Below are 24,510 nucleotides of genomic sequence, written 5' to 3'. Positions count from 1 at the left end.
CATCTATTCTGGATAAATCCACCTCTTTACTGGAATTGCTGCATATTGATAGAGCTACAGCAAAATCACTGAGATATAAACCTGACCCTGCGCTCTGGTTTGTTCAAGATTAGCCTCAGGAGGTGTCCTCAACTTTGTTTTACTGAGTGCAGCTCAGTGAACTGTGTCAGTAGACATACATTTGCAGTTTTTCTTTTATCTGCACTCTTGTCTGTTTCCTCCTAACCCCCCCAAGTGGGTAACTGAGGGCTGAGACACTGGGCTTTTTGGAAAACCTACAATTTACTTGAGACTATCTAAAAGGCACGTAGGGCTGAGCTGAATGGCGCTGCGTTAACCTCGACTTTGACATGTCATGGAGAAGAGGCCGCGTACAGACAAAGAGAGAGCTTATATATCTCACATGTTTGCACTGCTGTTCAGTTCCCCTCTGCATTTTAAACTGAAGGAACATTCAAATGTGTTTTTCAGCATCAGAAGGTTTTTGGGGTTTAAATTTTTCATTTAATTATTTATCCAATGTCACAATTAGCTGGCAATTGATGTCATTCCTCTACTCAAATGACCTCCACAGTCAGCAGATCTCAGTCTAACAGACTGTCTTTTGGATGTTGTGGAATGGGAGATTCGCATCATGGATGTGCAGCTGACAAATCTGCTGCAACTTTGTGACGCTATCATATCAATGTGGACCAAACTTCTTAAGATTCCAGCATTTTATAGAATCTGCGCCTTGTAGAATTGAGGCAGTTCAGAAGCCAAAACCGAGTACAACTAGTAAATGAAGTGGTCCCTCGAGTGGACATCTGGTACTTACACACAGCAAGTGTATATGCTACAGTTTTTAAATAATACAAATAATTTGCTCGGTTTATAAAAAAGCAAAAGTTGACAACAAGTTGAAAAGAGGATCAAATATTTAAATCTTTGATAGTGGAAAGATTTTGGTGAGCTGCAGGCACACATATTTTTAAAGGTGTAGTCATTAGTCATCCTGATTTGAGACGTAATTCTTTCTGGGTATTTCAAATATAATAAAAAAAAAATGATTTGAAAACTCACCACGACCCTGTGCTGTGAAGATAAATTTTGACTCGTCTGGCTGCAAAGCTTTGAAGGCGCTGAAGGTGATTTATTGAAGGCTGACATACTGAATGTGAAAAGCATGTTACAAAAATCTGGGCACGGGTGAATTTAGCAGGGTCACTAAGGATCCAATTTTAACAAGCTTTCTAAGATTAATGGCAGATGAGATTTTTTTGTTGCGTGAAAGTGTCAATTTCTTTTTCTTCAGCTCACTAAGACTTACTGGATTAAAAAGAAAAAACAATAATAATAAGAAACCTTTAATAATGCAAATGTGTTCATGGATCAGAACAAACGCTTGCATACTCACTACCCAGAGAATGATGACATTCGTAAACCACGGAGCCTGTAATTAAAATGTAATTTTTGCAAATAATTATCTTTTGATGACACGAAAAAAGTCATTAAGTTTGCTGAAATCATTTGGATTAAAACAATATTTCAACTGGGAGAATTAACTTTAGAGTTAATAATCCAAGCAAACCTTATAAAAAACACCCTGAAACACTAGAAAGTGGAATAAGGTCAAACTTACTGTGTGCAAGGTAGCTGAATTTCAAATGTAAGCAGAAGTGAGTATTTTAAATATTATGTTTAACATCATCTGGTTTGAAATGAACGCTGCCTGATTGAAAATTTTAGGGTTTTTTAAACTGATTTTTTTTAGGACTTTAGGGGAAAGACAGGTAAGGAGCTGTGTCTGTAATTATTGTGAAGCTGTTGATCTTGGTACTGGTTTCTTTAAAAATGGATGAAAACTTGTCTGTGTAAAACACTCAGGATACAGAACCCGAGGTAAGAGAGCACATCGATAATCATATGCTGGACTTGAGCCACTGCTCTTTTTAAAAAATGAGTTGGCAAAACATCCACAGGGTTTCCTTTTTCTAACCATCTTGGTAAGAAGTAGCAGAAAGGTGGCCAAACCTGTGCAACGTGTTGAGAAAGAGAAAATGTGCATCTTTTTAAATAAAGATTTAGGCGAGGTTTTACAGATGCATGTGAAACAAAATCTAGGAAAATAGGTATACATACAAAGTATTTGCTCATCTATCCAAATCATCGACTTCAAGTGTTCCAATCACTTCACATGGCCACAAATGTATCAAATCAAGCACCTAGGCATGCAGACAGCTTCTACAAACGTCAGTGAATTCTAATGTGGTAACATGACAGGACGCCACCTGTGCAAGTCCAATCGTGAAATTTCCTCACTAAGTATTCCACTTTGTATAACAAAGTGGAAGTGATTGGGAATGATAGCAACTTAGCCATGAAAGGTAGGTCATGTAGAATCACAGAGGTCACCAATTTTCTGCAGAGTCAGTCACTACAGACCTCCAAACTTCATGTGACCTTCAGATTAGCTCAAGAACAGGGCGTAGAAAGCTTCATAGAATGGGTTTCCATGGCTAAGCAGCTGCATCCAAGCCTTATATCACCAAGCACAAGGTAAAGTGCGGATGCATTGGTGTAAAGCATCGCCACCACTGAACTCTAGCTTAGTGGAGATGTGTTCTCTGGCACGACAAATCATGCTTCTCCATCTGGCAATCTGATGGACCAGTGTGAGTTTGGTGGTTGCCAGGAGAACAGTATGAATCTGAATACATCGTGCCAAATGGAAAGTTTGGTACGGGGGGATTATGGTATTGGGCTTTTTTTTCTTCAGGATTTTGGGTTGGCCCCTTAGTTACACTGAAAGGAAGTCTTAATGCTTGAACATACCAAGTCATTTTGGAAAACAGCTAGGGGATGGCCCCTTCCTGTTCCAAATGACTGCGCACCAGTGCACAAAGTGAGGTGCATAAAGACATGGATGAGAAAGTTTGGTGTGGAAGAACTTGACTGGCCTGCACAACCCAAGAGAACAACTTTGGGATGACTTAGAGCAGAGACTGTGAGCCAGGCCTTCTCATCCAAAATCAGTGTCTGACCTCACAAATGTGTTTCTGGAAGAATGGTCAAAAATTCCCATAAACACACTACTAGACCTCGCGGAAACCCTGTAACAAGAATTTAAGTTTTTATAGCTGCAAAGGGTGGGCAGACATGATAGTAAACCCTATGGATTAGGAAAGGGATGTCACTCAAGTTCATGTGCATGTGAAGGCAGATGAGAGAATATTTTTGGCAATGTAGTGCATAACAAACATATACGTGTATGTATTTTCCCAAACTTACACTCTTCACTTATCAAATTCAGGGTTGTGGGGGTACCTGGACAAGTCACCTTTGTGTTACAGGGCTAACACACAGACACAGACAGACAATTACTTTCAGATTCACAACTGGGGCCAATTAAGAATCTTCAATTAACTTAAATGATCTTGGATAAAGAAAACAATCATTGGCAGGAATACGGTCAGCAAACCTTGCGGAGTCAGGATGCTGATTGAAAGCCTTTTGTTCAGATAGCTTTTTGGGGCTTTTTCCTTCACCTTCAAGTCTGGTCATCCAGAACAGATAAATATGTTTACTTCTAGCTGCGGACTATCTAGAAAATGGTTGGTCCAGCTGTACCCAGATGGGTCACCAGAAGTGGAAAATTTGAATTTATGGATTTTTGCCTCAACTGAGATAGTAGGAACAATTGTTATCCAGGCCCTTCAGAAAGCATACCAGTGTATACAGTGCTGCTCAGCTATATGAGGCACTCTGTTTTCTATGCTAAGCTATGTAAAATACACCTCAAATAGCGTGTTTTCATGGATACTGAAGCATAATGAGATAGATAGTGCTGGGAAGAAGAAGAAACGCATTTTCTGGTACGCTAGGGTTCCCCAGGTGAGCATAACTGACCCAATCTTGAGATGTCATTTAGAGAACAAAGATCACCAAAAAACAAAGCAGTAGTGGTCCAGTCAACATGTCCTTAGTTAAATATGAACACATGTTTGCATGGGGGGCATTATTAAAAACAATCAGTCAATCAGACAGCAGCTCAAGCTGTCACTACACCACTACCAGCCTTTAGCCATTTGTATGTCTGCAGAGCCCCTGATACTGAATGAGGACATGGCACAGTCACAGAAAATAGTTAGGCTTTAATATGCAGCAGCAGTAGAAACTTTTTCCCCCCGAAGGCATTAGATTTCAGTTTGCCACATCCTGTAGTTCAATAGTGTGGTCTAAATGGAAACAGAGATGAGAAGAGGCTTTTTATTTAATTCGAGAGAAAGTTTCGCAGGATGAAGCCAGACCAGCACACTTTTACGGTCAAGGTTTATTTTAGCACTTCTTCTTTGCTCATACATCAACTTTCACTGAATCCCAAACAGGTTTATATTCACTTGGGTGGCCACGTCCTGGAATTCAGCCAAACTCCAAACTGTGATTTCATTTTGGTACACCTGCAGCCAAAGAGGAGGTAAGAAAAAAATAAAACACAACCTGGGTTGTGACCAGTTATGACTAAACTTTATTTGAGTGCTGATTCAAGGACACAGGTCCGGTGTAAGCGAGTCTATTTTTTATAAAACTTTGTCAAAAAGAATCTTGAGAGTAAAAACAGCCCAAACTATCACTATATCTATAAAAAACTAAATTAATGGAACATGTTTTATATGCTGTGCAGTATAGATTAAACTGTAATGGACTTTTTGGCGTTAACCCCTTTATCTCACTATTGTGGTACCCCTGAAAATGGACCCTTTAGGTGTATGATGACCTGACTGTCTGGGTGTTTGGCTTCTATCAGAGGCTCAAGGACAGTCTAGCTGCTTCCTGATAGTGCAGAGACACTGTGTATCCTTATCTGGAGCACTGACGCAAGGAAGGCAAATATGAAACTCCATGTGAGATTAGAACTTCAGAATAGGATAAGCGGGCCTACTGCAACATGTGTTCACCCACAAACACCTTAAGATTTTCTTCATCATATGATCAAATGTTTAGTAATTGATTTTTAGGACTGGGAGAAGCAAAAATGACATCCCATTTCTATCTAATGCACGCAAACTGTCATCTTTATACACTTTATGTTGTATAATAGAGACAGTAATAGAGAATTCCAGCCAGTCCTTTTGAGAAAGCACTTGGAAAGAATAGGAAGGAAAAAACATGCCCTTTAACAGAGAAAAACCTTCAGCAGGAGCAGGCTCAGCGAGGGCGGCCATCTGCCACGGCCAGTTGGAAAGAGAGAAAAGAGGAGAGGAAGGACCGGCATGGAGAGGAAACAGAGAACATACAGTTTAACATGAACTCTCAGACTGTTGATGGTGGAAGTATCCAGTGATCGGGAACATGCAGATCATGAGCTAGAGGTACCTACAGAACAGTACAGGGAGAGACAACAGGGAGGACAAAGCGGAGACTACTCATTATGAGAGGTCTCCCAGCACCCCGGGCATACAGTTTTTTCAAAAAGATGGAAGACAGAGCTAAAAAGCAGAATAGAGTGTCTGTCCCCTGAAACCAATCCTGGGAGCTGGTTTGACAGAAGAGTAAGAATCGTACTCTTAGAAACTCGCAGAGCTCTCAGAGTCTGCACTCTGAGAGCGCGGTGCTACATTTGGATAATACAGTACTACAAAACTCTTTCAGATCTTTTAGAGTTTGGTCATTTTGGTTAGGAGAAGGATTTAAAATTCAAAGCCAAGGGAGGAAAGCTTCTCTTACTGAACAAATAAATGAATTCAATCCAGCCAATAAAACTGTTTCCCAAGTCTAAAACAATCCTGCATCTGAAGCCCAAAATGGAAAAAAAAGAAAAAAGAAACCGGAGGATCAAGACTGAAGACCACTGATCCAGACACTTACCAACTCTTGCCCTCAGAGTCTTCACTCTCTCTCTTTTCTTTCTCACAACCTGTAATCCAGCGATCAGTTGTCCAGGCAACTGCACTGGCCACAGTTCCAGCACGTGCTCAGTGATGCCAGGTCAGGATGAAAGTACCTGGATTGGGCAATGCAAATCACCCTTTGCACCCTATTGAAGACTAGCATAGAAATCCCGGCAGTAAACCTGCCCCCGGGGTTGTTGTTTTTTTCCTCCGGAGTGGTGCAACGCCTGTGTGTGTTATTAGTGCTCGCGTGTGAAAGATCTGTCTCACATAAATAAATGAAAGCAGTTCCAGAGCTGCTAGTTCTTTAACAGAAAAATAGATTTTGGTAAAGTTGTTACAAGCTAGGTGCATGAATTATTTTTGCTCAGATAATTTTTTTAAAGGATATATATTATTTATTTATTTATTTATTTATTTATTTATTTATTTATTTATTTATTTATTTATTTTTTAATAGGCTGAAGCAACCTAACTTCACAACCTTACAGGTCACACGTTAGCTGTTTAGAAGGCAGACAAAGTAATCTAGGGATTAACATCTGAGCATGGAGGAAGATGTCACCATGTTGGAATGTGAAAAGTTGTGAGTGTGTGTGCATATGCACATCCAGCACTTTGCCCAGGCTGTGACAGCACAATCATGTGCTGCAGGAATCAAAAATACTGCACATTGTCCTTTTCCTTCATGGCATCAACAACACTCATCTGGCTCCCTGTTGTTGAGGTATTAGCTCATAACCTTGTGCGCTAAAGCTTTCAAGCTCTTCCATAATCTCTCCTGCAAACTTTGTGTGAACTCCGGTGCACATGATACCTTTATTCAAGAGTCAATAGCAAGTGGAGCAAAAGCACAAAGCAGATATTCAGAAGTGTTTTTGTGACAAAAACGAACAAATAAATGCTCGATATTCAGAAAGATTTCTTTGCCCGTATGATTTTTCTGCCAGAAAGCTATATTCCGCATTAGCCAGCAATACTCTAGCCTCTCTGGGTGTGGATCTTGTTAAATGAATGTATATGAATTTGGTAAATGTAGCAGGGAAATCAGGACAACATATGGGGCAGTCACTTATACTAACACTGGTGAAGTCTGAGTATATCCAAGGGGACATCTCTGACGGTCCCGTAATCAGAAGTGCAGACATAAAGAGGTATTGTAATGACACATGCCTGCCTCTTCTTAAATATAGGTTTGATTTGAAAGAAAATGACAGTGTAGTCAATTTGGTCACTTTGGCAATGGCGCCAGCCTTCTCCCGCGACAATAGAAAATGAAAGTGTTCGTTTCCTACTGGGTTTCCACTTTCCTGTGTCAATTTTTCTCCCCGTCATTTTCTCTCATCCCATCTGCGTCAGCCTCTCCTCATAGTCTGTGTCTGTTTCAAGCATCCGTTTGTCTGTCTGAATCCTCTCCGGCTGCGACCGTGAGGACGTCTGCTTTTTGGTTCTCAAACAAAAACAGATGCACGGAGCTTGATAGAAATTATGAACTCTAGTCAACAAACACCGAGTATGTTCCATTTTCCACTCGTGGGTGGTTAGAGTACATTTCTCTTCCCAAAAAAAGGCAAAAAAAAAGTCTGTCACACGGCAAGTACTGAATTATAGTCTTGCAGTTTAATATGAAGGGAGGTATAATTTGGTGATTTGCTGTTCTGTGGAGCTGGGTTGGCAGATGAGTACCATTAAGTGTTTTTTATCTATGTGCGCGGAAGAATACATGATGTGTAATGCTTAACTACAAGAAGAGGGAGTGAACATTTGGAGTTTTTAAATGGTTTGCCTGTACAACCCACAGAACACACACATTAAAGAAACCCTATAGGGCATCTTCTCTGTAGACGTGTAATTTAGTTTAACCATTCCAGGGTTGCAAATGCACCTGATGTTACTTTGAAATGAACCTGATGAGTTCAGCTTCCATGGCGACTTCGGCCTCCTCAGCAGAATGGGAGCTGACACCTGTATCGGGGGTTCGCACTCTTTGCAAACTCGACTCACACAGATTTAATTTGTGTCACTCTGTGAATACTTTTTCTTCCGCGCTGTTCCATCACTGTGTAGCAGACCTTTAAATACTCGTCCTGACCTCGAATAGCCCGACAGCCCCTGAGATAATCCTGCAGCTTCACAGCGGAGAGAAGAAACAGTGCAGAAAAATCCGCCTGGAGAGAGTGACTGTTGGAAAATTCTCACTGACTTCTTAGTTCTTATTTATCTTCGTGACAGTGGGTCCGGAGAAGGAGATGACAGGGAGGGAGAGCGGCGTGGTGCGTTGGCTCTGCGTGTTAAGGAGAGGCTGTGATCATCGCCGGCTGCAGAGAGACAACAGTGACGGGAAGTGACGATGAGGCCCGAGACGAGAGCCGCGATGGTAATGCGTGTCACATCGATGAGGCCTCTCAAAGAGAAGTCAGGAATGAGATCAGCTACTTCCTACTTCCTGTCTCCCGGTGTCTTAGCTGGGGGCTCTGATTTCCAATTTTTCACTGCCATCATTTATTTGGTCTTCTTCTCCCTCTTTAGTCGTCTTTTCAGCCTCTCTAATCTGCCTCTCTTTCTGCTGGACTATTCTTTCCTCTGCCCCTCGTTCGACAGTGGACACTATTCATCTCTCACTCCTGGCTATGTCTCTTTAATTTCTTATTCTTTTCCAACTCTGTACAATTCACAGCTATGCTCCAACCTTTTTCTTGCAAAGGAAAAGAAGGTAGGACTATTCAAGTCCCCTACCCTATAAGACTCCTTTAAAACCTAGGGCTAGACTGAATAAGCAGAACATTGCTAAACCTACCAGAAAGGCTGGTCATATTGGTTGTGTTAAAGAATAACTGTTGTATAACTTGTTAACAAAGCCTAGAGGCGAACTGACTGCTTTTAACCGTTTAAATAGCTTTACAAGCCAAACCAAACTTACCTATTGACACTTTTAATTATTCATAGACTGCTTCCTGTCATAGTCTGGATGTGCCTTTTCTCCGGTGTCCACCTCTGGCCGAAGCTGCCATTGTCTCACCTGGGCAGCTCACCTGGAAGTTATCCGTGGCAATCAGCAAAGGGGTATTTATGAACAGCATCACCGTCCCTTCGCCGCTGGTCCATCAACTCACTTATGTTGGTAACAGGCTCACTCTTTTTGCTCAAGATCCATGTCCTTATATTACTTACCTTGCTTCCTATATCCTCTAGCTCCGTGGACTCACACACAGCACCACGCCGCAACAGAACTCACCTTTTGGATACTGGTCACAAACCTCACCAGATTCGCGCTATGCTCCAGGAAGAAAACACCCACCACACTCACCTGCTTGCCCTCCTGACACCGCAACTTACCAGGACTCCTGAAATTCAGGTCAGCCTGTTGTTAATGCTATCAGCCTGCCACTCAAACCTCTGCCTCCCCCTCCAAGCCTATGACTCCACCTGCAAAAGTAAGTCACTCAAGACAATCTCAAATTCCTGTTATCTCTGGACCAGCCGCTGTAATCACTAACCCCCTCTTCCTCTTTCCTCAGTGGGACCTCACGACTGCCACGCCACCAGTCTCCCCTTGAGTTACCTCCCTCAGGCTACCACGCTAGAATCCCTACCATGTCAAATATTGTGTGTTAGTGCCACGCGAGATTTCCAGGTTATGCTTCCCACGTCAAGTATAACTCTGTGTTTTGTGTTAAAGTTTGTGTTAAGTTAACTGTACCACCTCTGCACGTCAGTCTTGCACTTGAGTCCAGTTATGTACAGGCTTTTGGCCCCACGTGATATTTTCACTATCGTATAACTAACCACTAAAGGAAAAAAAGGAGTCAGGGGATTAAACCAAGAACCACCCGACTCCACAGCTACAGCCACCACCGCCAACATTCAGTTGGAGTGTGGTTTGTCAGCTAGAATTGGTGCTAAGAATCCAGCTTGTTTCCTCTGATCCATAACTACTTCACTTAGACTTTGAAAAAGACCACAGCACCACTGAGTTTACACAAGACTAATGTCACAGACAGAGATGCTATACAAAGTCAGCCTGCAACATGTAGCCTGAATTTATTCATTTATTTTCTCTGTGTGTAATGCACTGCATGCAAATGGGGAAAGTTCTTATTTGACTTGAATAAAAAAACAAAGAAAAACACTCTCAGGATTTTGCCTTTAACTGAATATTTTGTATAGTGTGTTAAGCCTATAATCAAGCTAAGATAGAAGCAGATTGCATATAGACAAGTGGGAGTATGAACAATAAGAAACTATTTAAAAATATATATATAATCATCACACATAACCCTTTATAAAGTTTGTTTTAAATGATCACTTGATTACAGTTTGAAGTTCTCAAAGAATTTTCCTACTATAAGCCTCATTCACCCACATATTCACTTAAGCACCTTTTCTATTCTTAAGTGCTTTTAAAATAACATTTATATATTCATACTCTCAACACATCAGAGTGGCAACTTGGGGTTCAATCTGTATATCTGTTTGATGCTGGATTTACTCTTTGTAACATAAGTTACTTGTACCATGATGGTGAGGTGGTTTCCACTGATTGGTACTCTCCTCCCACAGTCCAAAGACATGGGTGTTAGGCTCAGTGTTGACTCTAATTTGGCTGTATGGGTGGATTTTAGTATGAATGGTTGTCTGTGTTAACCCTGTGATAGACTGGCAACATGTCCAAGGTGTACCCCAGCATCCCCATAACTCTGGAGTGGAAAAGTGGAAGAAATGGATAGATGGTATAATGATAATGTGTACTCATTAATTGTAATTTCTCCATAGTTTTTCATGATTTTATATCAGTTTTTTTATTTAAAAAAGGGGGCAAATATTTTGAGTAAGCACTCATCTTGTCTGTGCCATATAAGAAAAATAAAAAGATGCAGATCCTTGGGAAATAATGGAGCAACGTCCTTGATTAGCTGTTTTTAAAACCTCAGCTAAGAAAGTACACACAAAAGAAACTACATCCTACTTGTTACAGAAAAGTATACAAAGTACAAATACAGCTTGTGTCTGTTTTTGTAAGATTATGCAAAATATAAAATTATGTAAAATGCATTGTAGAGAAAAGATTATTCATGCATTCATCTTTTAATGTCAGTTGCAATATTTTGGCAGAGTAATCCAGGAGTATTTTATTTTATTTTTCTAAGAGGTCACATTTTTAGCATTGATTGCTTTGGGGTTTGTTTGTTTTTTCAAAAATCATAAACTTTGTATTCAAGAAGCAACAACATTTCAACATATTGCAATCTTGGTTCTCTGTGTTCACCTGTGCTGGTGTTTCTGTGTCTACACTCCTTCGTGCCAGGCGGGTGGCAGCCTGGGTGGGCGACACCGAGCTGTCCAAAATCTCTGTGCAGCCCACTGAGCTCCACTGAGCTGCAGAGGAGCTTATAATGAAAGAAAACAGCTCTAATCATTACACACACCCTCACCCTCCACCCTTCCCTTTCCTCTGTGCTTCTTCCCGCCTCCTTCCTCTCATTAAAAAAAAAGACAGCAACCCGGAATACTGATGCATTGTTAAGCGCTCTTAATTGAACTTCTTAGAATTTAGGCCGCATTAAGAATTCCTCGGATTCTTAATGTGCCATCATTTAAATGCTTAGCCTGTGTTCTCTCAGCTGCTTAGTTCGAATTGCCCTCTGTGCTGTGTTTATCTCAGCCACCTCCAGTGCACGTCCATTCAGCTTTTTGGTGGAAGGGGAGGAAGGGCTCTGGCAGATTTGTAATGTGCAGGCACGGAGGAAAAGGACATCGACTCTTAATACAACAGAGGGAACAAAAGCCTGAGCTTGGAGCCAGCTGGGAGTTTCATCATCAGCCAGGGGAGAGAAAGAGAGAGCAAGAGAGGGGGGGCAAAGTGGGAGAGCAAGAAAGAAACGAGGCAGTGGGAAAGAGCACAGGAGTGAGGGGAAAAAAGTTATTGGACTAGACGGGCCCGGGTGACATCAATAGCATCCCAAGCAGGGCCACAAATTAGCCGGGCGCAGCACGGGATCCGACAGCTGGGGCCCCGTGCGCAATGCCACCAGGGGATTAGCGGGGGCTTCGGGATCTGACACAGAGGGGATGAGCGTCATGGGCAGAATAAAGAGCAACGTGGGGATTAGAGAGCTTCCAGACACTCCACCAACACTCATGAAGGGCTTAAAGGGCTATAGATATCATTAATGAATGGACAGTGAGAGAAAGAAAGACAGAGGCGCTTGGGGGTGTTGTCTTTTTGATTTTATTCAGCCTCCACATTGCCGCTCAGATTTTTAATGATCAGACGTTCCACACGCTTGCATTAAAAGTCAATGAGAGGAGGGCCGGAGAGGCAAACTGCTCTTGTGTTCATCATTCAACCAAACACAGAGCACACCAGTCAGAGATGGCCAGCCTCTGACAGGGTATTGTATGTTCAATTCATGCAACCCTCTGATGTTAGGCCTGAATAATTCATCTGAAAATGCCAAACATAGATTTGAATATTTGCACGCCTCTGTGCGGACACGGTGGAAGAAAACGAGATCGTATTCATCATTGTGCGCATGTGGGTGAACTGTAGGTATCGAATTCTGCATTCAGGTGCTGGGTATGGGGTGATTTGAGGAGCCACGAAGCTGCATGTTGTTTTATAAAAAGGAAATCACTGAATCGCTTTTCTCGTATAAACAGACCGTGCCTTCAGATAGGTACAGCTCCACGAGCGTGTCTGCACAACCGCTGCAGGGATTTGACACCCAGATAACCTTTGTACTAGCAGCTCACAACAACGCCGAACATGAGACAAACCCATTAAGCTAATATGATCTTGGAAAATGCCATGCAGAAGAGAAAAGTCGGTAGAATATCAGCACAATCTGTGAACTTAAAAATGTCCACGTGCGGGACCTTTTCCATGATAATGACATTGCCTCTGAGGAAAAACAGGATATCTTGGACAGGAAGGCAGTGGGAGATAAGTCAGCCTGTTGTTTAGGAACATGGAGCTATCGTCCCCACCACCAGCACCACCTCCTCCTCCTCGGAGCTCCGTGTGCATCACTAATGGAGTCTTTATCATGAAAGAGTTAACTACTTATCAGTGGGTCTCTACCAAGGATCAAGGCTCAACTGGATTCGCTGAAGGGGCAGAATGCACTTTGATGAACTTCAGTCAGAGTTTAAAGAGAGCGTATTTTCATCCACAGAGTCCTAACTCTCTCCGTTGGGTTTACCTCCATTTGTGGACACAGGATAAGTGTCTTTGGAGAGAAAATGCAAGTCCATGATGTAAATGTGTTTGCCTGCCTCAGTGTGTGTGTGCGCACGTGTGTGTGTGTCAGTCTGAGGTCATCAATTTGTCCACATTTGAAGATGAAAAAGCAATAGCTTGTTTCCTTCCTGACAGCATCGATGACTCTTCAGCCAGCTCTGTATGCCCAGATGATTCACATTCGACTTGTTTTTGAAATGAATTCCTGCCTCCCACTGGGCTCAAACCGTAACCCGTTCTCGCCTGCCTGCCTGTGCGTGAGGCGACAAACCTCGTCCTTGCGTACAGCCTTCTACCATTGTCCTAAGAGATCCTCTGAGATCCAGGAAGGTTGTGTGGGTGTGCCCCCGCTTTGTCTTGGCTCTGAATGAACAAAGAGTGTATAATCAGTTGTAATATGCCCCTGGAACAGAGAACCTAACGCTCCGAGTGTGAAGTTGTATCAATTTACTGCACTTCTTGTACTCTGATTGATGTTACACAGAAGAGCCTTGTTACAATTATTGTCCCTTTGCGCTGTTGTCGCCACTGAACTAGCGTTTGCGGTGACAGGTGCGTAGGAGAAAAGGACCGAGGCACAACTTCATTTACAAGAAGAAACTCTCATAGGTGAAAACATTGCAACATAGCAATAAAATAAATTGTCGTGCGATCGCAATGACGGTAGCGTAGGTGATCTTTTTTTTTTAAGTTTTGATTCGTAATAACAAGATGTGGAAATTCGAATGCAGCTTAATTGCTTCTTTGTTGTTGACACACTTTGTTAAAACTGGAATCAGGAGTTTTGTTGACAATAAATCTCAAAGTCAGACCTTTAAAGGGAGGCATTAGCGTTGCTTCAGAGCAAACACTCAGGCTTGGGAAGGCAGTGGTGTAGTCATTACTGCCTCCCAGTTTCACATTGAGATTTTAATCATCGGCTACAGTATTTCTGATTGATGTGTGTATGTGTATGTGTGTGTATGTGTGCGTGTGTGTGTGTTTACACACATATATCTGTTCACATGGGGGGTTGTAATACATCTTTGTAATTAGTATTATAATTATAAGGCAATAAAACTGCAGTACACATGGGAGGCCGATCCATCTCTGGGATACTGCAATTATCCTGCTAAGATGTGTTGCTGTGACAAATTTACAAGAAGCAAAGTGCAGCTCTGCACTGATCCGGTTAAAACAATGCAAAGAACACAGACTTAGTTCAGTTTTGTGCCAATAAATGTGTGTAGAATCTATAAATATGCCAACAGAGGAGATCTGTGGATTTTATTTGCTCAGCAGACAGGGTAGCAGCACAAAACAACCCCCTCCAAAAGCATGAAATGATTTAGTTCCAGACCTGTTGCCTCTTGTGTTTCTTTTTTCAACAACCTATGTCTAGACTGCAGTCCCAAGCAGTGAAATACTGATGCACAAACAACTCATCTTTGAGTTCTCCCTCAGTCTGGTCAATGAGACGGGCGCTGAGTGCGTCTAAATTGGCTTTGCCTTCTATTAGCTCCAACAGTGCCTCATTATCAGCAGCCAAGATCTAGCCTGCAGGGCCAGACCTCTGCTTCTCCGCCACCCACCAGCTCACTGTCACGCACACACACACGCACACGTGCAATGAATTCACAGGTATGCAGAAGCGCACGCACGTAGGGATGCTTTCGCAGTCTTTCACACTCTGACACTAATACTTCCATTTCCATATCTTTGATTAAGCCAGCAGGATGTCCAGGTTGCCACTAAGCACATCTGCTTTCATAGCAGACACCCACAAAGGATGATGGGACGCTTATCAGCTGGAGAGAGAAGAGGAAATCGTAGCTCCTTCCATCGGTGGGCAGACACGGCGAGGTTTTGTCACGACAACCTGAGAGTGGAAATGCAAATCAGGCTCTATTGTGTAAATAGAAATGATTTAATTAGTTTAATATGGATGAGCGTCAACCCGGAGGGCGGGTAAAATATCAACAAGTTTATTAACTATTCACACACGCATGCACGGTGCATGTGCAGAAAGCAAAGGTTACGTTTGCTTAAATTACACACACACACACACAAACACGCATACAAGCACACACAGTAAATGTCGCTTGGCGTATAACCTTTTGTAACAATGTGCAGACCCTCTTCCCCTTCAGCATCTGCTGTCACAGCCTGAACGTCGGCATCATGCCTGCAAGTCATGCTGTCGTGGCCCTAAAGTTTTGTTGCTTTGGATTCTTTGTGAATGTTTGTTTCTGTTGAGGTTTTATTGTTTTTCCAAGTGTTTGAAGATTTGATTTTTTTTTTCTTTCTTTTTTTTAAATCTGCTGAATTTTGGATTCCTTCTTTGATTTCTTTGCTATTCTAATAGTGAGTCTAATTCTTTCTGATATTATCGAGTCTTTCATTTCTGTTTACTACATGATTTTCCTAGTAAGAAGTTTCTGTTTTTTTGCACTCCTGTCTCTCTGTCCGTGACTACATTGTTATCTCAGCATGCTGAGTTCTAGTCTCTGATGAACATTCTAAAATAAACACGTTGGAATGAAGATTTTAAATAATATTAAGTTAATTTGGATTATAGGACACAAACATAACGAACATGTTTTGAGTCACAATGTTTTATCACCCATCAAAGCAGGTACACACCATCATGTCTTTCTAAAACCACCACTCTTCTTTACAATGCTGTTTCAGTTCACTGAGGTTTGCAGGGTTTGATTTATGCACAGCTCTCTTAAGGTCCCACCACAGCATTTCAATCAGGTTGAGGTCTTGACTTTGACTGGGCCATTGCAGCACCTTGAATACAGGAGTACACATAGATAATAAACTGGACTGGGTTAAAAACACCACTGCACTCTACGGGAAGGGCCAGAGTCGTCTCTATTTTCTGAGACTGCTGAGGTCTTTTAACGTCTGTCGGACAATGCTCAGGATTTTCTATGAGTCTGTTGTGGCCAGTGCCACCCTCTGTGCTGTTGCATGCTGGGGCAGCAGGTTGAGGATTGCAGATGCCAACAGACTCAATAAACTGATCCGCAAGGCCAGTAATGTTGTAGAGATGGAGCTGGACTCCCTTAAGGTGGTGTCAGAAAGGCGGATGTTGTCCAAGATAAGGAAAATGCTGGACAATACCACCCACCCACTCCATGATGTGCTGGCCAGTCACAGGAGCACGTTCAGCGAGAGACTGAGATTACCCAAATGCACCACTGAACGACACAGGAAATCATTCCTGCCTGTGGATATCTCCCATTAAAAATCCCCCATCTAACGCACAGTACACACTGCAGTAGTTACACCATTTTCCACATCCTCTCCAGTAAAAATAACAAATAACAAAGTTTCACAGTTTACAGTTTAGAGTAAAATGTCAATTATATAATTTTAATGTCTGTAATATTCTGGATATTTATAATAAAGCTATTTGCATAAATTTGAGCTATTTCTTATATTTTGTAACTTTGTAATATATTGTATGATTTAATTTAGTTCAGAATGTTACTGTCTCTTATTGTCTTGGAGCAACTGTAACCAAATCATTTTCTTAGGGTTTCATAAAGTATTCTCATTTTCAATCTTTTCTTTTTCTGTTGTAGATTTGCTGCTGTGCTTGGGATCATTGTGCTGTTGCATAACCTAATGTTGGCCTCACATTTCACTCTCTAACGTTTTTGTGTACAAGACAGTTTATGGTCGGCTCAGTGACCATGAGGTCCCCTGGCTGTAAAATCATCATCCCCGCATTGTATGCAGTATTGAGGATATGCTGTGTCTGGCTTTTGCCAAACACGGTGCTGTGCATTATGGTCAAGCATTTCCACTTTTGTCTTGTCTGTCCAAAGGACTTTGTTCCAGAAGTCTTGTGGTTTGTTTAGATGCAACTTTGCAAACCTAAGCTGTGTTGGATAGCAACAGTTACTTCCCTAAGATCATATGCTTCTTCCTTAACACACACTGCCAAACCTCTGCTTCTATAGAGGCACTCACACTTGCTAAGGATCAATAAATTAAGTTAATTTGATTAGTACCACCTCTATTCTACTTACCCTCTTAATTCCTATAGAAGCACTAAGGCTGTACTAAGTGTTTTACACACTACATCTGCATTTTGGCTTAGTTTTTCACTAAATAAATAATAGCACTGTTTAATATATCTTGTCTTAAAGTTCATCTGAGGTTGCATTTAAATCATTTTAAGACCTGGAAAAGACTGGACATTATTATGTCCTGACAAATAAAACCTCAGAACTGACAGAGGGTGTGTTTTCTGTTTACCATGACTGGAAGTTGTAAGCATGACAAATGAACACATAGGGAACAAACTAGCTTTGTCTCAAGGTGACTGAACACCTGCTTGCAGTATTTGTGCTGAGCTAATTCCCTGCTGGCTAAAACTTCATATTCAGCATAGATAGTCTTGTCATCAATGGTTTGCATTCAGCAGAAACTTCAGGAAGTCATTGCACCCAACCAAGAAATAGTCCTGCACATTACTCCCTGTAAAACCAGTAATTGTGATTCTTGCACTCCTGTATTTCTAGTAGTTAAACAAATGAAACGTAACATGTTAGTGAGCTTTAGTAACCACTGTAAGTGAATTTTATTATTGTTGAACAGAGCCATGCAGGCAGTTTCCCAATTACAGCTAATATAAACTAAACCAGGCTTCGGGTTTCCAATTCAATTCAAGGTAAAGACAGAATATTTGGCAAGAAACTGAATAGGTATACTATCTCCTTAAATGTTAACTTTTTCTCCAACCTGCAGCTGATAACGATTGTGACTCTATTCTGTTTTTACCAATATTTGCTCTCCTGCTATTTCTTTCTGAACCACCTCCAGCAAGTCTAAAGTTGGCAATCCATAGAGCAGAATGAGGCACAGTTAGCACAAAAAAACAGATGTGGAAATGTCTGAGTGTGAGGCATAATTCAACTAAAACTATGCAAATATATATGCCAACAGAAGATAAGTTTATAAAGAGATGCAGGCAAGAAATTACAGAACAGGAAAAACTCTGCTAAGTGTTCATTTGGTCCCCCACAAGCCTGCGTTGCTCATTGATGAAAAAGAGACTCCTGTGGGATTATGCCTCTTACTGCCAGGTGAACAAACACCCCACACAAAAAAGACGCTTTTCCCAAACCGTGCAGCTCCTTTGTAAATATTTGAGGTTCATGTCTGAAGAGAAATCATGAGCAGTATCTCAATTTATGTAACACCAAGATTTTTGAAAAAGGCCTTTAAAAATGACCTTTAACATCTGCTTACCCGCTCGGCATAAAGTCGGTGAAGCTAAAGATGCGGGGCGGGAAATCTTGTGATGACTCAGAGTAAGATGAATGTTGATAGCTATTGAATCAGCCTGCCATGAATAATTGAAGTGACAAACAGGCCAGAGTGCTTGAAGGCAACAACTCTCAGTCACATCTCAAGTTCAAGTATGAGAGTTTAATAACCAGCGAGATTTCTGTTCCTTTACTCTCAGGTCATAACTCAAGGCCCCTATCCCCGGCTTTTATTCATCCCCTCATCACCAACCACAGAATGAGGTCAGTTTTATTGAAAGTTTCCTCGAGCCCTTTCCTGTTGTCCGCCTCTGCTTATGTAAACCAGACAGCCCCAGCTGAGCGGACACGGCGCCTCGAACGAGAATAGGGCCTTGATTCCATTCTCGGGAGCTTCTCATCAGCTCCTGCTGTCCAAGAATTTGTAATCTACCTCTAGTCGGATCAAATCAAAGACATTGTTGTGTCTCACAAAGATATCTTTACATGTGATTGCAAGTCTGACTTTGCTGCTCTTACTTGCTGCTTTGTGTTGTTTCCATGTTATTTCCTGTGAATCACCGTAACTTCTTGGAACTCATCAATTTATCTTTTTTTAGCGCAGCAGTTCCCCAGCTCTGGCTTTTATTGCTGGGGTGGGGGGGCTTTACTTTCATATCCTGCTGCTCAGTCCTACACAACCATTTCTATCATGAGAAAGTGAAAGAAACCACAAAAGGAAGGAAGTGGGACGTCAGTTGCCAGATCGCCTGCGCGTGTGGTAGCACACAACCTGCATTCAATTGTTCTGCAGTTGGAAAGAAGCAGTCAAAGCAAAAACAGTAAAACTGCGCAAGCAGATTGCTGCTGCTTTGATTTTTTTTTTTTTTTTTAAGAAAAAGAAAACACTGTGGAAGTGGGAGGGAATGGCCATTGTGTGGCTGAAAAAACAATTCCCACATCGGGACGAGAAAGAATTACAGCGCAGCGCCAGTCTGAGCCCGACGGTAAACACAACGCAGTCCATGTCAAACTGGTGGGAGTCCCATATGAATAATTAACCCAGCACAAGTGGGTAGTGCTAAGTCTAAGTAAAGTTCATCGCAGGAAAGGGGGAAAACAAAGCTGTGTAAGTTGCAGCTCTGTGGATCGATGATTAGTAATGAATGCAGTGTAGTTAATTTTAGAGTTACAAGGGCTTTTGGAGTTTCATTATACTCTCTAATTCACATGGAAATGCCTCTCATAAACATGATTCAGGTGAGTGGGCAGAGAGAGTGGCCTGACAAACAAAACCCCACAGCACTCTGTTCCTGTCTGTGGCAGATAGATGATTTTACAGGCAAGGAAATACATTCATACTCTTACAGTAAGCCGTTAAAATGGCTCTTGTGCATGTCATTATTGAAATGAGATGCCCAGTATGGCACTGCTAATCAAAAGCTGGAGTAATCTTAATAATCTGTTTCACTATCATATCTTGGAAGCACACTCTTTACCCCAGCAGCCACTTTCAATCCCATTCTTTAATGGTTAAGAAGAATCCTAACTTCTGGCAAGCCTTTCCATGTAAGAGTCGCTGGCAATCTAATAAAACCCCCTGAGGTAAGATTCAAACTCTAAGTAGTTCAGAACATAACCTGAAATTGTCAAATGTCCTCAAAGAATCCATATTTACACTACACAGTGTTTGTCTCACATGGATAACAATCTCGCCGTTGCTCGAGGCCACATCTAAAATACACTCCCACTTCCTGTAGGCTTGTCAGATATGATCTGATCTCCTCATAAGCACTCTCTTTTAAAGCTCAGACATATTTGCGTGTGGGAAGAAGTTTTTTTTTTTTTTTTCCTGTAGATAACAACATTTTGTAAACACAGGGTGGGTTTGATTGGAGCTCTGGCTTGTCCCCAGCTTCTGCAACCTTGCCAGGTTTGCCAGAAGGATGTGGGCTTTCCTCCAACCCTGCAAAGGAAACACGACGGACTCATCGGCCAAAATGCAACATGAATGAGTCAACGTGTCAAATCAAAAATCTTGCCCTGATTTTACAGATTTTTAAAAAAAGATATTTATAAAACACAAAAAGTAAAAGACATCTTTGAAAGTGATCACACCTCCTCTAGTATGGATGCATATCACACTGATGGCGCTTTTCCAGAGTCTTTTGAGTTTGATCAGTTTTCAGTTTTACTAGGACACTCGACTCATTTTGGTTCTGATTAAACTGAAGATGAGCTTAATTATAAGCACTGTGTGAACTTCTGGACCAGTAACACTGCAAAAGGTGACTGTTTTGCTTGCATCACACAGTCAGTTTGACATTATTTTGCATATTAGCAGCTGACAGTAAAGTAATGAGTGATGTAGCATTGCAGCGTGTCAACCAAGGCACTGAAGAAGACCACGAGCTAGTAAGACTTTTCAGACATTTTCAAATCGATTGCGTTTTGCAAGAAAACTCCACAGGGCAGCGTCAAATTTGCACCAGCTGCAGAGTACACAACTCAACTCACAACTAGCTTTTTCTTAGCTGTGTGGTTTTCATTACATACACTACTTTAATAGCGCATGATACAGTTTATGTAGAGACCAGTAAATCAAACTGAACGTAATATATGAAGTACGTGTAATTCAATTTTAGCTTTGTCACATATGATGAAAAATGTGAGTTAATAATCCCAATTACACAACTCCACTGGCGGCTGCTTTAACACTGTGTGTGTGTTTGTAGGTGCTAAAAGAAAAATATGACTGATTATCATAAATATGCAACACAAACATACACGATTCGTATTTCATCACCGTGGCAGACCACAGAGAATTGAGGAAATGCTAATGTGTTCGGCAGCTTTCCCATTCAGTACGGGTGCTGATGATTATCCAGCTTTGAGTCCAGTGGGACCTTTACCTGCACGAAAATGACTACAGCAGTATCGTCACGCAAATATCACCAGAGGAAAAAGTAACTCATCTACTGACTAGCTGTGATCACTGGTTTCCTCTGAAGCACAGACAGGGGAGGGAAAAAACAAGATGTCTGGCATTTCAAACAACCTCACAGCCTGTTGTAATTTCCGTTGCAGCCTCTGTATGTGAACACACTGCAAAGTGTTTCAGTCATTGTTTGACACTGGCATCTCGACTTATGCACCCACCCCCAGTTTACTTTCTATTTTTTTTTTTTTTTTAAATACTGTTTCCCTATAGAAATAAAACTGGACCTTATTTAACTGCACCTTTGCCCCAAGTTTAATAAATGATGTAGCTCAAGGAGAGGGAAGGAGAGCAAAATATGGATCTGAAACATTTTTAGCCTGTGGGTAAACTTGAAAAAAAAAAAAGTCTTATCTTCAGTAAGCAGAGGTGTAAACAAAGCAAAAATGTCCAGCGCAGTTGGAACTCATCTTGACACAGCCTAACAAAGCAGATGTTTAAGTAGTTTCAGGGAGCTGCTGCTTGGAGGAAAATATTTAGATCAAAACTGGCAGCTTTAACTGTGCAGTAGCCTGCACTTTCCTGCACGCAACCACAAACCAAACAGCAGCAGATGAACAGGTATGACTGTGGCTCTTCCAACTGCGAGCTGGGATTGAATTGTTTGGGGTGTAGCTGCTCTCCAATTGCCAAGCGCAGTGCAAAAAACAAGGCCGGTGTTCAGGATGCAGGATACAGAGCGGCCTCTCTTGAGGCTGGTGGTTTCAAACTATCGATTAGCACTGTACCAACGCTCTCGGAAAACATTTAAAGGCCAACCGTTCGCTAAAAAGAAAACCCCTTACTCTTCAAATATATATTTATTTCCATAATCCTTCATACAAACATCTTTCTACTTCAAAAAATAAACTGTTGTAACAGGTGAATTAATAAAAGTGCCCAGTCATAGCTGTCAACAGTGTCCACAAAGTAGTCCAAGAGAAGGTAAAGCTGTGTGATGATTGGATATAAAGCAACAGAAGGCAATCCACCAGCTTGAAACACCATAACGTTGAGTAGCAGTCTCTCTCTTCCACTCTGTGGGTTGGTCTCCAACACCTGAGTTGTACAGGAGCAAGCAGCTTGAGCACTCTTGTCAGTCAGGACTAAAAGGACAGTTTTTTGCTCCTCTCTGCAAAGCATTGCTGGATTAGAAAAATAATTAAGGACAGTTAATTTCTAACTTCATTCCCGACTGATTAGACTGCAGGTGAAGCTCCAATGCAAATTGTATCCGCCATAACAAGTTGCTTAACCCGGGGTTGAGACTGAAATCTCATTTTCTTATAAAAGGAGGGAGGGATATTTGCCACTGGGGTGTGTTCATTTTTATTTGTTTTCAATGCAAATTAAGGTATGGAAATGCTGCTTTAACCCCGCTGATCTTTGTTAAAGCATTTTAGTTGGAAGTCACAAATTCCTCTTACAGTGGGTGAAAAATATTTTCATGATGCACCATAAACTCCCTCTGAATATGCACATTTGTTGGCACAGTGTACACGTTTACGTGACCTCATGGGCTAAGCGCTTAAATGGAGCATGGAACATCACCGCGGAACCTCAAATCCTCTCCAGATGACCAGAGCATCCAGTGTCAGTTAACAAAATTCTCCTCTTTGATTTCATGTGTTGTATTCAAATGGTTGGCCAGCTCTTGCATCACGGCACCTTTACCAATCTGATCGTTCCTCCTCTTTTCCATGATCACGTCTTCCAGGCTTTGAAATTCAAGGACGTGACTTTTCTTCTCTGAAAACAGCAGTTTTAACCTGTACGGCTGCTTTCCAATCCTGATCTCCCCTCCGATTTTAAATTCCCGTTTGCCAAAGCGGCACCAGGCTGCAAAACACTCAGAATTTCTCCAGTACAGCTCCCTGTCTCTTGACCCAACGTGGTCCAGCGCGTTGCGCACAATCACCTCTGGCGGGAGCGCGCGGTACCTGTAGAGGCTGTTCACTATCCGGCCTTGTTTACCCTGGCTCACGTCGGTGAGAAAGTTGTTCTTGATTTCAGCCCGGTGCAAATGAACCACCTGGAAGTCCCCGACGTAAACAGCCCAGTGCGGATACTGTCCAGTGGCCACGAACTCCAGCAGGTCTCCCGGTCTGCACTTGTTCATCAGACTTTCCGCGGAGTGAGTCGCGGCTCCGGTTTTTCTTTCAAAGACGCACTCCTCTCGATAATAGATCGCGCACTCCAGCTCGTCCCGGGGGTCAAAGGGCTTCTCTTCATGGTTTACCTGGTGTTTGTCCGCTGGAAAGTGATCAAAATTCTCGTCCTGGTCATCGTCGTCGTCGTTGGAAAAAATGTAAGACACGCCAATCCGCGGTCCGTCGTCTTCCGGGTCGAACCCATTTGGGTCCGACGTTGGCACCTCCGCGTAATTTAGATGCGTTAGTTTCTCCACCTGATTCCCCATAAAGGTGAACGGTCAATGGAAGCCGGTTTGAGCCTGACACAGAAACAGGATCCACCTGTTCTTGGCGTCCCCGGGAACTACACGTAAAAAAAGGTCGCAGGGACTAACTAAATCCAAAGCGGCGAAGAAGGGCACCAATAATCCATGTCCAGCAGATTTCCTCCAATTGAACACCAACTGCGTCGATCTATGTTGAAACACAGAAGACGGATGGGTTTAAAATGGGTTGAATTTAGAGGATATTAAAGGCATTTCTTCAAGTCAAACTGTGACGCTTAGTCCTAACAGGTGTGACCTGACTCACCTGTTGGCTCACAGTTTCCACGTAACAATCCCAACACAACTATTCTTATTGCTGCAGTTTTTACTTTTCCTGTCACCTCAGTGCTGTAGCCTATCACCTACATTGCTCCTGTCGTGTCAGCCTGTCTCAGTTGTAGCTACTCTACACTTACTGATTTTCTTCTTTTTTTTTTAATGTAAGCTCGCGGGGCAGCAGACACTCACCTGCAGGTCAGCTTCTGTCAGCAGCTGCTGTCTCACTCGCTCCTGTTGTCTCATCAGTAAAATAATGAGTAGTTTAGAGTGCGCTGGCACCTGCTCTCCTTCCTGTATGGTAAGCTGTTGCGCTGTGCTTTGCTCTGCTGTATAGACTGAAGCTTGAACCACTGTGGGCTGTTTCTTTTCTTTTTTTCTTCTTCTTTGCAGCGAAACTCGCCCAGGATCCAACGACTGCTGGGAGGTGTTGTCATTTAAAG

At 42.1% G+C, this 24,510-nt stretch overlaps 1 protein-coding gene and 1 long non-coding RNA gene across 5 annotated transcripts; one reads left to right on the top strand and one right to left on the bottom strand.

Moving 5' to 3' along the window:
• The first annotated feature begins 8,001 nt into the window (after positions 1-8,001).
• On the top strand, positions 8,002-9,971 carry LOC102080663 (uncharacterized). Of its 3 annotated transcripts, XR_265995.4 has the most exons (4): positions 8,002-8,583; positions 8,817-8,987; positions 9,063-9,304; positions 9,389-9,971. It is a non-coding gene; the product is annotated as an uncharacterized LOC102080663 (long non-coding RNA). The 3 variants fall into 3 exon arrangements; XR_003222305.1 differs by having other exon boundaries at positions 8,002-8,247; positions 8,817-9,304; XR_003222304.1 differs by having other exon boundaries at positions 8,817-9,304.
• A 12,164-nt stretch (positions 9,972-22,135) lies between these two features.
• On the bottom strand, positions 22,136-24,496 carry lratd2b (LRAT domain containing 2b). 2 transcript variants are annotated; one of them, XM_003443734.4, is made up of 2 exons: positions 24,260-24,496; positions 22,136-23,939 (listed from the first exon to the last, which is right to left on the bottom strand). In XM_003443734.4, the coding sequence occupies exon 2, from the start codon at positions 23,750-23,752 to the stop codon at positions 22,928-22,930; it is 825 nt and encodes a 274-aa protein (XP_003443782.1). In that variant the 5' UTR covers positions 23,753-23,939; positions 24,260-24,496; the 3' UTR covers positions 22,136-22,927. The 2 variants fall into 2 exon arrangements, with proteins under 2 accessions (XP_003443782.1, XP_005450648.1); XM_005450591.3 differs by lacking the exon at positions 24,260-24,496 and adding an exon at positions 24,057-24,208.
• Between the last annotated feature and the right edge of the window lie 14 nt (positions 24,497-24,510).

The sequence above is a fragment of the Oreochromis niloticus genome, linkage group LG11 (assembly GCF_001858045.2).
Source record: "Oreochromis niloticus isolate F11D_XX linkage group LG11, O_niloticus_UMD_NMBU, whole genome shotgun sequence".
NCBI lineage: Eukaryota > Metazoa > Chordata > Actinopteri > Cichliformes > Cichlidae > Oreochromis > Oreochromis niloticus.
Note: the sequence above shows the minus strand (reverse complement) of the source record. Positions and strands in the feature narration are given on the sequence as shown.